The sequence below is a fragment of the Pteropus alecto genome, unplaced genomic scaffold (assembly GCF_000325575.1).
Source record: "Pteropus alecto unplaced genomic scaffold, ASM32557v1 scaffold166, whole genome shotgun sequence".
Lineage (NCBI taxonomy): Eukaryota > Metazoa > Chordata > Mammalia > Chiroptera > Pteropodidae > Pteropus > Pteropus alecto.
Genome location: NW_006439757.1, coordinates 8747880 through 8761343, shown reverse-complemented (window position 1 = coordinate 8761343; position 13464 = coordinate 8747880). Strand labels below are relative to the sequence as shown.

The 13464-nt window shown below is 36.6% G+C and overlaps 1 protein-coding gene and 1 long non-coding RNA gene across 3 annotated transcripts in view; both read right to left on the bottom strand.

The window, feature by feature from the left end:
* The window catches only part of KLHL2 (kelch like family member 2), a 65675-nt gene that overhangs the window by 45328 nt on the left and 6883 nt on the right, over nucleotides 1-13464 (bottom strand). Inside the window, exons 2-3 of one of the 2 annotated variants that reach the window (XM_006917015.3) lie at nucleotides 11110-11216; nucleotides 2562-2683 (exon numbers count right to left, since the gene is read on the bottom strand). In XM_006917015.3, the coding sequence (XP_006917077.1) occupies nucleotides 2562-2683; nucleotides 11110-11216 (229 nt within the window). Of the gene's footprint in view, nucleotides 1-2561; nucleotides 2684-11109; nucleotides 11217-13464 lie in introns of those variants that run through there. The other variant, XM_025050390.1, reaches the window with a different exon arrangement.
* Nucleotides 3636-7314, bottom strand: LOC112483938. Its single transcript, XR_003047825.1, has 2 exons — nucleotides 5599-7314; nucleotides 3636-3950 (listed from the first exon to the last, which is right to left on the bottom strand). It is a non-coding gene; the product is annotated as an uncharacterized LOC112483938 (long non-coding RNA).

Here is a 13464-nt window from a genome sequence, read left to right as displayed (position 1 = left end):
CATATATTTTAATCTATATAAAAAGGAGACTGGTATCACAGAAGGGATCTTAAACTAGGAATCAGGGACACCAGGGTTATGGTCCTGCTCTGTCACTAACTCTAACACAGCTGGACCTAATAAGCTTTCTATGGCACCATGATTCTACATAAAAACATGTGGTCCCCAAATAAAAGACTGACATACCTAATATGTTAAAATTGTACTTTATTACTAAAACAGAAACTTACAAAAAGGAGGTAACCTGACAAGAGATTTGATTCTAGGTCTAATGAGAAAATATACCTAAAATAATGAAACTTTGAATTACTGACAGTTCTGCCCCCACTGTCAATACTCTCAAGGCAGATAAATTCAGAGTGGGGCTTCTGGTTGGGACCGTTTAAGACTTTAGCTTAACATCATCGGTAAGAATGCCAGAGACCTCCACCACGTTTATCTCTTTAAGGTGAACCTCACTTATAAGACATATTAATGAAGTACAGACTGACAAAAATTCACCAGAGAAAAAGAAAAGTATGGTATGTCTTGATAGGTAGACCTTTATTTTAAATTGATTTTATTTCCAAACTGCCTTTTCCAAAACAAGTATTTTTCAATGGAATATAAAATAAGGCCTTACCTACCAAGATACCCCTATGCTGAAGAGATGTCCCTCTTCCCCCCAAAAAACAACTATATAAATGTTAAGCATTTAATAAGTCTACCAAATACAACTCCTGTTATATTCCTGTAAGAGCAGTACAATATACACAAAAGGCAAATTAGCATGGCAAGAGGTTTTCTGAAAGGCTGTGATGACTAACATTTCAGGACTAGAATGTGATAGTTACTAAAAGGAACATGAGAGGCATTCTCCCAGTTCCTTGCAGGCCAATGTCTCCACCACAAGAACTACTACAAAGAACATTCAGGACAGAATTCACACGGTCTAGTCTCTTAGGCCTAAATCATCTTTTGCAATTTCCCCCGCAACGTAGCACCTGTGTGAATCAAAGAAGCCAATCAGTAATTCATTTGTTGAAGGTCAAATATAAGGCACAATGAGGCCCAACCATTGTGATGAATAAAAAGAGCAAAAAGAAACCCAAGATTTGGTCTTGTCGAAAACAATGTCCCAGAACCCAGCAAATAGCATTACCGTTCAGAAAAGAACAGAATGAAATGACATGTTGGTACTGTCGTTGCTTGACATGTACCAAACACTTTCCTTCATGTTAAAAAAAAAAAGTACACGTAGCATCTGATTCACACCTTTACACAAAACTTCAGTATTAACCAAGGTTTTTCAAATGCCTTATCTCATGAATGGGGCTTCCAAGCGAAGGCTAATGAGGACATCTGGGGAAGACCACCAAAGAGGCCTTATCGAAGCCAGTATTTCACATGTAATAATAGCATGTCTTATCGAGTTAAGGTACAAAAATTTCGGTGTCTAAATTTAAATATTTTGTAACACATTTCAACTAATTATAAGAAACAAAAGATCAAACCCACAATTTTCTGTCTGTGCAAGTAGAATTTAGAGATTATTTCTTAAGAAGTTAGTACTAATTTTCTTTGTGGTCCTCAAAACACAGTTTACCTGTTGGACTGAGTATAAATAAATATAAACTTTTAGATGGCAATTTAGTATAGCTATCAAAAATTAAAACTTGCATGTACCTTTTGATCCACCAATTACATTTTGAGGAATCTATCCCATAAAATTTTTGGATGCAAATATAAAAATGTTCGTTCACTGCCGCATTTTTGTAAAGATAAAAAATCATTTATGTTGATTAACATAAAGGATAGCATACAAAATGAGTTGGACTCAAATGTACTGACTTGTAAAGAACTCCTAGATACTTTATTCAATGAACAAAGCAAGTTGCAGAACAACAGGTATAGCAAAAATATACTTATGTCAAGAAAATGTGTATGTGTGGGCGGGTGTGTGTGTGTAACTCCACAGAAAATGGTCTAAAAGGATTCACACCCAACAGAGGCTACATTCTAGGGAGGAACTGTGGATTGATGTGTGTAGGCTGGCGTAGGCGTGAAGGGAAAGGTAATTTTAAGGAATGATTTTCACTTTCTACTCCACAGACATCTATATCATTTAAATACATAACATATAAAACATCTATTCTTTATGGAAAGTAAGAAAGATGCAATGTCGAATTTTTAGCTAAACTCTAGAAGCACTTAAAGAGGATGCTAAAATAATAAAAGAAGTAAAGGCTGTTAGTGGTCAAAAACATCCTTTGTAGACTTTAATAAAGACAGATGTGTGCAGTATCAATCAGTAGTTATAAATGCATATGACAGTGTTTTCATAAAAGAACAAGCATCAGAGAACTAAAAGATTTATATCTTAAAATTTTTAGAATATAAAAGGTTCTGAAATCAGAAGCATTATTAAAAAGATATCATCATTCTAAACGTCTCTTAGAAATACAGTTTTAACAACGAATTCTATTACTCTGGTACACAACATACACTGAGTGGGTATGCTCTTTTGATTTAAAAAACTGGCACATATAAAGCAGTAGATGGTATGAGGTGTTTTCTCTTACCTGTACATTTTCTTCTGTAACCTGGATTTCTGCAGTGTAAACATAATCAATTAGCATCCTCAGGGTCCAGCCATCTACCTCTTTTATTCGAACTCTCTTTGCTCGGCTCTCACTCATTTCACCTAAAACACAAAGGAGTAAGAGTGATGCTATAGCAAGACCCTGCTGTGGAAATACCAAGGCCAAGACAGACTGGTCCATTTTCTTATCACTAACTGTATTCAATAGGCAACATGATCAGCCACTTTTTTGCAGGCCTAAAACATTCCCCCACCTCCCCTGAAAGTTTACCTGAGAAAACCGTAAAATGTACTTTTGCTGTCATCTATACCTGAAAATCACATCACAACAATGAACATGCCACGTGTACAACTGCACGTACTATATAGTACTTGTGGCATTATAGGATCAGTACCCAATGCTGTCCATGCTTCTGAGCAATCTGTTTTCTTTTTGAATTTCTACTCACGACTAGAAGAGTCACAGTGTCAACCCCCTTTGGCTAACAGCAATGAGCATTTGCTGAAAAGGACCCATTTGCTTAGCAGCATCCATTCGACAAGCACAACCAGGGCCTGCCGTGAATGTGTGTGGCCTGCACTGGACACAGGGAGCTCTGCCCTTGGTAGGGAGGACCCAACTCTCACGCAGGAAACCATGAGAACACAAATTACGTGAGAGGCCGAGAGAATTCAAGACAAAAGAAGGATTAGAACAGGGTTAGTCAAAGGCAAAGATTTGTTCCAGAGACCAAATCTAGACCAAACCTGTTCCTGTCTGGCATGTGTGGTAACTTCATCCTGAAGTCATTTCCAAGCCAGCATTGATTGCTAAAGCCAGATAGAAACCCTTCTACGTCACTGTCTGCTAAAAAGTGGTCCAAGACCTCTCTCCCAGTACCCACTGAACTAATTAAGCATTCAGGGATCATAAATAAGATCTCCTCTATGGAAAGAAACAGAGACGCAGAAGGGAAGTCCTCTAAACCAAAGGGACTTAGGGAGAGTAAGAAGTAGACTTATGTGTGAACAAGAAAACGACCCAAGACAAGAAAAGACATAAGCAATCAAATGGTGGAGAAATAAAATTTCAATTAAAAATAACAAGGGCTGTCTAAACACAATATTGAGTGCTATGGGGCACCCTAGCAAAAAGATTTGATTCTAGATTTCAACAGGTTTTAAAGATAAAAGCAGCAGGGAAAACAATGCTCCCATCCCTCGCCTTCACCTTAATCGGGCATCTCCTGTTAAAAATGAAACACAAGAGCCTCAAGACTTCTTGAAAGTTTATTTCTTTTTCAAATACAGTGCACTGCCAATGGCCATAACTATCAGAAAAGCCGATGGGAATTCATAATTACACAAAGTTCCTTTACAAACGCAAACCCTAGGAGGAAAGAAAGAATAACAATGATGTAGGTTTAACTGCGTGCTTCCCTGGAGACTATCTTTGACAAGATCTCAGAAAGAAGCTGTTCTCCTAAGAGCTAAAATATCTCAAAACCTACCCTGCTACTTCCCAGGGGAAAAACACTTGTGAGTATTACAAGGGAGAGAGTTAATAAGAAAAAGATACATATTCCTATACAGCAGGAAGACAGGGGCCTAGGTTACATGTCTGCTGTTAAGTACGTATTTTTCTCCCTTAAGGAAAAGGGGGAAAAAAATGAAGGTTGAGGAACATGGAAAACTAATTCATCTGCATATAAGGCACCTCCCACTATCCCACTCTCTCTGATCTTGTGTATAAACTAGATTTGTATCATCTGGAAGCTCTTTTTTGTGCCAAAAGTAAAGATATTTGGATTCCCATGTAGACTTTTGGAATTAGCACCTCTAATTCATCTGTGAGACCGCTGTGATTTGTGAAGCCCTGCAAGACCTGAGGGCACAGGCACAAAGCCATGTGTCTAGTTCGTAAAGGAGTGAATTCACCCCTCAAAATTTAGGCATGACTTAGCATACACAAAACAAAATCTGACTTTAGTTTACATATATGACAGTCCTCTGCCAGTTTTTAATATTATAGTTTTTAAAGTATTGCTATAAGATGTACTTTGTTACTTCAGACATTCCTTATGTCATTTTTAGTATCATTTCTCTCTCCAGAAAGCTACCTACTTTCAACAAATTCAATGCCAATCATATACTGCTTCAGAAACATTTTAATTTTTATTTTTCATATTAATTAACAAAAACGGTAACAAAAACAAGCAGCTTGCCATAGATTGCATTAATAGTTTAAAAATTCCAGTAACTGCTAAGAATCAAAACATTAAAGAGAGTTGTAAAAGCTATTTCAATCTAATTCTAGCTGTTTCGTATTATCTTAATTACTGCCCTTTGCTGTGTTCATGGAGGAAATCTTTAAATAGTATGGTCCTATAAGATTTATTTTTGATAATGCATTTTAAAAAGATATCCAATGATACTGTACAGAGTTCATCTTTAACTTTCTGTAGTCTCTCCCTTTGATTACAGTGTTTTGTTTATGTTTTGATCACACAGAATTCTGAAGCTCTGCTAGGATATTCACATGGACACCATCACTGAAAACCTGAGAGTCGCCCTTGACACCTTTGTCTTTATCCACTCATCTAGTCATCCTGAGCCTGCAAAATTAATAGTAAATAGATCTCAAGCCAATCCCCTCTCCATTCCTTCCGCCACTGTGCCACTGGGGCTCCCATCACCTCTTGTTAACACCACCACAGTGACCTTCCTAGTCTGGTCCTACCTCCAGATCTGACTACGGCACTCAGAAGTCTGTGGCGGCTCCCAGTCCAGGCATTCAAGCCCCTTCCACATCCGCCCCTGCTTCGCTCTCTCCTACTTTCCTCTCCCCTCTCTCTCCTACTTTCAGTCTTAGAATTTATCAAGAAGGAATTTTTCGTAGTTTTCCCCACACACCAAGAAATTTCCTACCTTGATGCCTCTGTTGAGCTTTGTCCCTTTGTCTCCCCATGCCCTCATTCCCCAGGCTGATCCCCACACAATCTTCAAAATTCAGCTGGAATCTCTCCAGGTAGCCTTACCTGTTGGGGACCCAAGGCTGGGTTAGGCTCTCACCCTGAGTACACCTGGGTACCTGCTGCAAATCCACGCTGTCATAATCCTAGCTAGTTCTCCCCACTTGGGTTCTTGAGCAGGGATGACATCTTTCTTATCTCTGTATCCTGCAATGCCTGACATATGGTAAATACCCAATAAATATTGGTTGGATAAATGAATGACTAGAAGAGTGAAAAATAAAGCAAGTGCCAATTTAAGATGTACCATCTTTACTTAACATAATTAGTGACACTTAAATTAATCTTGAGCATGGATATTCTAGCTATGAAAGATTTTGGTCAACAAACATTTATTAACATCCACTATGCACTCCAGGCTGAGCTAAGCACTTTCACTAACGAATATTGAACCATCTCCACTTTTTGTGAGAAGAGAAATGAAGTCCTCCAAATTGTAAAAGCTTAAGGACATAGGAATAAAAACATGTCTATCTCAAGGACTTTTAATCAGGACTCCTAAAGCCCAGCACAAATTGATAACTTCATTTATTCATTCTAAAGTTCTAAAAAGTGAATAGATTTAAAAGAGAAAACCCTAAGATTCATTTCAATTTTTAAAATCCTATGATTTTAATTTCGGTTATTATTTAGCACTTAAAACATGTGAAAGAAAACAAAAGTATAATACAGAAGCTTTAATATGCTGAAACCCTAAGACGTGAATGACAAATTTATAGTTACAGTTAATAAATAAAATATATTCCATTACTCAAGCTCTACTTGTCACCTTCTCTAATCATTATTTCTCCTTTGTTCAGTATTAGTCTTGGGTTACAAAGAATCTACTGACACACAGATATTTTCATTTTGGCAAGCTGACCCGTATGCCCCTAGCAGCCACTCTTTATGGTGGTCAAGGTATATAACTCTTCAGTTCTACAACGAATCTAAAGCAAACACGGGAACTGCATTCCTCTGTAGCTTTAGTCTAGTTTGAGGAACTTCTGGAAAAGGTCTCCTAGCTCCTAAAACAGAGAAAAAAAAGAGACAATCCTCCTCCTTCTTTGAGATGTTGGGTCTATTCTGGTAGGCATTCAGGAGGGGAAGCAAACCTTATAATAAAATTCTTACTGAGGAAAGAGGGTGGAGAGACAGAAGGAACCAGATCCCTGATGAAATTCTCAAACTGCAGATGCGATCAAGCCTGGTCCCAGCCCACTTTCCAATTGTGAGAGAATATAATTCCTTACTATTGACACCAGTTTGAGTGAAGTTTTCTGTTAAATGCAGACTAAAACATTCTAACGTATGCTCTTTATGTGCAACGCCCTATTTCATTTCCTTCATGGAAGTCAGTGATATCAGAAATTATTTTTTCTTTACGTTTACTCTCTAACCTCCCCTCCCAGTGAGAATGATGAGTATGGGGAATTGTCTGTCTTGTTCATCTCTATGATTCCCAAAGCCTAAGATAATGCCTACTACACAGAAGATGCTCAATAAACATTCCTTGATAAATGAAAGCATAAATCGTAGACAAATACAACCATATATATGACTTTGAAAAAAATTTCACTTCTTAATCATTTAAATGATAATTTATCTTTTCCTATTCTAATTTACCTCACTGAATCATGTTCAATATGACAAAAGAAATCATCAAAAAGCACACACAAAGCTGAAGGAAACTGGACTTTGGGTGGTAAACACACAATAGAATATACAGATGTTAAATTATAATGTATATCTGAAAATTATATAATTGTATTAACCAATGTTACCCCAATAAACTTAATTAAAAATATAATAAAAAATAATAAAAAATAATTTTAAAAAAGCACACACAGAAGAGTAGAAATTAAAATTCATTATTTCCCACTAGATTTCATATATTTTAGCTTATGGCCCCAAATAAGCCTCAAATGTATCTGTAAGAGAAATGGGTTTTTAAATGCCATTACTTGTAACAAAAAAAGTAATTTACAAATACAAAAGCCCAATTTGACACATTTTTTTCTCAGGTAACAGCTAACTTGGCCCTGCTCTAAACAGGCCCATATTTGACAAAGTGAAAACCTATGACTCTGTCACAGAATAGCTTTTCACCTCCTTTCTCTACCCAAATACTTGTAACTATAATGAGTAACAGAATTCTTTTCTAGCTGATATAATCTGAATGAAAAATTCACCTACAACTTATAGGAGATTAAAAACAAGGGCCAAGGAAGAACATCTGCATATTCCCCTTTCCTAAGAAGTGACTCATGGGAAAACAAAAGAAGAGTATGGTGACGCCCTGTGCCACTGCAGGCACATCTGCTTATCTACTAAGCAAGAGAATGTGAGTATATATGGTATATGATAGGATGGAAACAGGCAAAACTCTACATGTTGGCCTCACTATATATAATAAACATTCACAGAGCTTCAGACCAAGAAAACAGATAAATAATGGACTCATATTCTAGAAATCTTAAATGAATATAGTATGCACACTAAACCACCTAGACCAAATCTCCCTATCTTCTCTACCTAATCTCTGCCAAACTGTTGACTACGCAGTGGATTCAGAAGAAGAAAACATACAAAAATTGCTAGATAGGTAAATAGCATCTATTACTAAAGAACCACAAAAATCCAGCCTAATAAGCACATAAAAAGATGCTCAACATCATTAGTCATTAGGGAAGTGTGAATTAAAACTACAAGAAATGCCATTTCACACCCGTTAGAATGACTACAATTTTTTAAAAAGATAGAGAGTAATAAGTGTTGGCGAGAAAGTTGGAGAAATGGAAACCCTTATGCAGTGCAGGTGGGAAGGAAAACTGGGGCAGCCACTATGGAAAACAGTACAGCAGTTTTTTAAAAAGTTAAATACAAATTTGCCAGATGACCCAGCAATTCCACTCCTATATATCTACCTCCATGAGAAATGAAAATATTTGTCCATGCAAAGAACTGCACAGGAATACTCATAGCAGCATTATTCATAATAGCCAAAACCTGGAAACAACCCAAATGTTCATGAACAAGTGAATGGATAGTCAAAATGTGGTATATTTATTCAATGGAATCTATTTAGCAATAAAAAGGAACAAACTGATGATACATACTATTCACGGATAAACTTCAAGAACATTACATAGGAATAAAAGCGTTCTAAAATTGATTTATGATAATGGCAGTATCATTTAGTATATTTACTAAAAATCATTGAACTCTACACTTGAAATGGGTAAATTTTATATAAAATATGGCACAATAAAGTTGTTTTTAAAAAAACCACACACAATAGAGGTATTCAATTCACATTTTATATGTGCCAGAAATTAACATAGTATCCCTATTTTGCATCTACTTTAGCACATAGAAATCTAATTTTGATCAAGCATTACCAGTCAGAAATCAGTTGAACTGCAAGAAGTAACCACCTACCAGTTAACTGAGATACACTAGGAATATTTATGGACTCAAAATGTCTTCGGGGCCTCATTCCTATCATTAGGCAAAGCTCACACTTTCATAAATTGCATGTCAGCTAAAACATGAAGAGTTGAGAACCACTATACAAAAATATAAAGAGGGAAACTGAAATGTAGTATAGGTTACAAAGGAAACAGAGAACAAAGATAAAGACATAATAAGATCTCCCATCTCTGGCATCCATATCTCTGGATATCGAAGGCTCAGAAAGCTTGGGGACTCTAAGAATTTTCTTTTGAGGGGAAAGGAAACTAACCTTGATCTTGTAGTTTTAAGTTAATCATTTTATTTTTGTAACTATGAAAAATGAAATATTTACCAAAAAAAAGTCTAGTCTAAGACTTTCTCAATCTTCTATTCTTACAGAATATAAAGACATTTAGCAATTAAGAGTAAAAAATATTAATAATAATAATTATAATTACTGCCAACATTATTTGAGCATGTTCTATGTGCCAAGCAAAGTGCTAAGAAATTCATACATATGATCTCATTTAATTTCTACAAAAATCCTAGGAGGTTATATTATCATCCCATTTTCCAGATGGGTAACTGAAGCACAGATCGATGAAGTGACTGATGATCCCAAAGGTCCAGTAATTTTGACAAGGAAGTGGCAACAGCAGTATCATCTGAAGCAGTAACACGGGAGAAAGGGTTTTACTACGGTATTCCTAAATTAGGTAAACACATTCAAATCAAACCCTCCTCCTACAAGCCCAGAGATTCTGTATAGAAAAAATATCCAGGTATAAATAAGATAAACTAAGAAACTGACGTGAACCCCAGGACATAAAAATCTGACTTATCCCACTTCATTAGCATTGCCTTTTCAAATCAGCCTCAGCTAAAGGCTCCCTCTCAAATCACTTTCCCAACCTGGCTGATGGCTCCTCTGCTATCCTTCCTACATTCTGGATTATTTCAGTTCAAAACAGTGAGATCCAATAGGCTGAAAAGTGAGGTGACCTCCAGATTTCCCTTTATTCCAATAAGTGAGGTGACCTCCAGACTTCTCTCTACTCTGAAAACACTAATAATTCCATTCTCTCCACATGGCCTTCTGTACTTGTCTTCATCTGTGTAAACCCTTTATAACCACTAGGTTTCAAAAAATGTCAGATCCCCTTCTCTCAGTGCTGCCCATCACAGTGCTTCCCATCTGCATCACTGCTTTGGGCACACTATTATGTATTTAAAGTGTGCACATCTCATCTACCCAATGACACACTAAGCTACTGGGATGGGAAGCATGCTTACGTTGTTTTGTATTCCTTGTAAGTACCTAGCAAAATGTTAAGCACAGGAAATAATAGTTTCTGAAATATAAAAAGCTTTGTATTTGTGCTTTTTAGTATAACTACATTTGTATTTATAAGTATTTTGTTTGTCCTACCAAAACCCTAAGATTACAAGCTCATTGTTAGAACGGATAACTTCATTTCTTTGTAGAGTATTATATGTTTAATTTTTTTTTTTAAGAATGAGGTTAAAGACTTCAAGTGTGGCAGGCATAAATTACTTTTTTTCCAGAAATACTAAAATCATTCTTTACATTTTTCTTTTTTTCTTTTGTATCCCCTTCCACCCCAGTTCCATTCTATGCATTTTTATAGTTACCTAAGTATCCACCCTATTTTCTCATATTTCTGAATCAAAGGACATTAAATAAACATATTTTTTCACTGTAAACACTGGATGAAACTAATGTGAAAACCACTTGACAAAAATGTAAAATAGTAAAAGTGCTTTTCTTTTGCTGAAATAATAAAGTACCAAAAGCTGTTATAAACGGCAAGAAGGTAAACTGAGTCAATATATGTAAATGTAAATGTAAAGGAGGAAAACTGAGAATAAAATTGTAAGTAAGTGTATATAATATGCATGATTACAACAATGAAAAACAAAGATGAGGAGGAATTTGGAACAAAGCAAAAGCATTTTCTTGTATTACCATGCTTAATTTCATAAAAGTAAAATGCTAATAATATATGAAAAGCCTAGAACTGTATGCATTTAAAAAATACCTGTAACTGAAATATTTCATACCTGTAAACATGGCGTGAAAGTAAGGACTACAGGCAGCCAGCACCACTCTATGAGCAGAGATTTCCATGTCTTCAGCCACAATTGTGACATCGCACAGCAAATTTTGACTGTTTACAAAGTAGAGAGAAAAAAAAACTTCAATGATACCAATAATAAATGTACTGAGCATCCTATGTAAAAATATTACAGTAAAAACTCACTTTTCTGAAGTTACGCTAAATAAAAACTGCCTTCCTTTAGAATTTCTAAACAGGAAATACACAGAAAATTGTCGTGACAAAGGCTCAAAATGCCTTGGGCCCTCACTCAGAATCTTGCCTTTGATAATCAGTGAAATATTTCCAACTTTGATTATTGATTTCTCAACCTCTAGAAAATTATTGGCAGCAACCCATCAATGGACTGTAAAGGGGAGAATGTCTGAGTTAAGAACAGCATCAGGAGAAGTGGCGAATGGCAGTCTGACATGAAGATGAATTAAAAATAAAACATATGTGGAAAACTAAATTGGGTCAAAGTACCCAAAATATATGTATTTAAAATGACCCTGGGTCATTAAACATAGGTAAAATTATATTCAACTTCACTTGCTGCTTAAAAGGCTTTCGAAGCTCAACTTAATCATACCATCTAGCAATGCAAAATATCTCATCCTTCAAGACCATAAAATATTACCACACATAAAATTAAAAAGCACTGTTACCTTAAACCATTATTTTACCTTAAACTATTATTCAGCAAACATATCTCCAGTTCTAAAATATCCATTTTAATTCATTCAAAAACATGTGGTGAACATGTTTTACATGCTATATAAGCTGCTAGGTGTGATTCTCCAGCTAAATAAAAATGTTACAGGATATCTTTTTGGCAAAAAAGGTTGCTATCACTTATTCTAGAACAAACAAGAAGATGCCAACTCTAAAACTGACCTCACACGTAGTCATGTCATTAATGGCTGAAACAGGTGTGGAGAAACCAAAACTCTTTTCCAAGTACCTCAAATATCTGAGCACTGAATAGATGTGTATAGCATACATAGGTCACACGTGGCCCCTCCTCCATTATTCTGCCTATTTCATCTTAGAGTGGCCTGCCTGCTTTGGTAAATTTCTAGTAGCTTATCAGCAACATTTTCACATGAGTTTAACCAAGTCCTTAAAGTTTTCCACTTTTCTACACTGCTTACAAACTTGTTTCTGTAGAGTTCACACCAAAACTTGTCAGAGATCCTACTGGCATTTATCTTCTCCCCAGTCTAGGAGAAACTATAAGAAACATCATCACTCTCTAGCCCCGGTTATGACTGCATTCCTGGGTCTCAGTGGTGACAAGCTTGCTATGCCCTTTAAATTGAAGTATAACTCTGGAGTGGTGCCGATGTAATGGCTCATGATGCTGTATGAGACATCAGGCAGGTCCCACATGAGAGTCATAAAAGGTGGCACAATGTTTCACTTATCTGTCATCCCTCCAGATCACTAATCTGTGATTCCTCCAGTGTGGAGAACTGACAATGTCTGCCGTCTGCTCTGGGAATATAAAACCACTCTACAAGTCTATGAATTTCATGGGTTCACAAATAACCAGGGTGAGAAAAGTCAGTGGTGTTTTCAGGAGGGTACTGTGCAAGAGCTTTACCTGCATGAATTATCTCATTTAGACCCCACCACAGTCTTATGAGGTATGCATTATTATGACTTTTATCCCCAAAGTGTATAGCTGGGGAAGCCATGGTTAAAGATGAATAACCAGCCTAAAGTGTCCGCCGATGGCAATGCCAGGATTCAAATCCATGGAATTTGGCTGCAGCTCCTCTTAACCACTACACAAAACCACCTGAAGCTGGAACTAGAAACTATTTTTTAAAGTTCTACATATAGTTTTAAAAAGGCCCAATTTTAGTGGATATTTTGCACTACCTACACGAGAATATTTAGAAAAATTAAAGTTTATTTGCTCATTTGAGAGAACACTGCAAGATCATGTCTGTCCTTAAGGAGACTAGCAATGCAAAGATTACAAGACAGAATGGAAAGCGTCATTGTAAAGATGCTATGGGGAGAGGTGGAGCATCTAAATCAGACCGGGGGTCAGAAAAGACTTCCTGGAGCTACTGACCTTAAGCTGAGTTCAAAAAACAAGTAAACGTTAGCTGGATCAGGAAGGAGCAAGAGGACTCCCAGCAGAAAGAACAGTGTGTGCTGCTGCTCAGAGGCCTGGAACAGCAAAGCCGAGGGGGACCCGTAAAACAAGAAGCTCAAAGGGACTGCGAGTGTGAGTGAAGGAGAGGTCGGGTCAGCAGGGCTGCAATCTCGAGAGGCCCATTTGCATTTTCCTACTGTGAATGGCGCG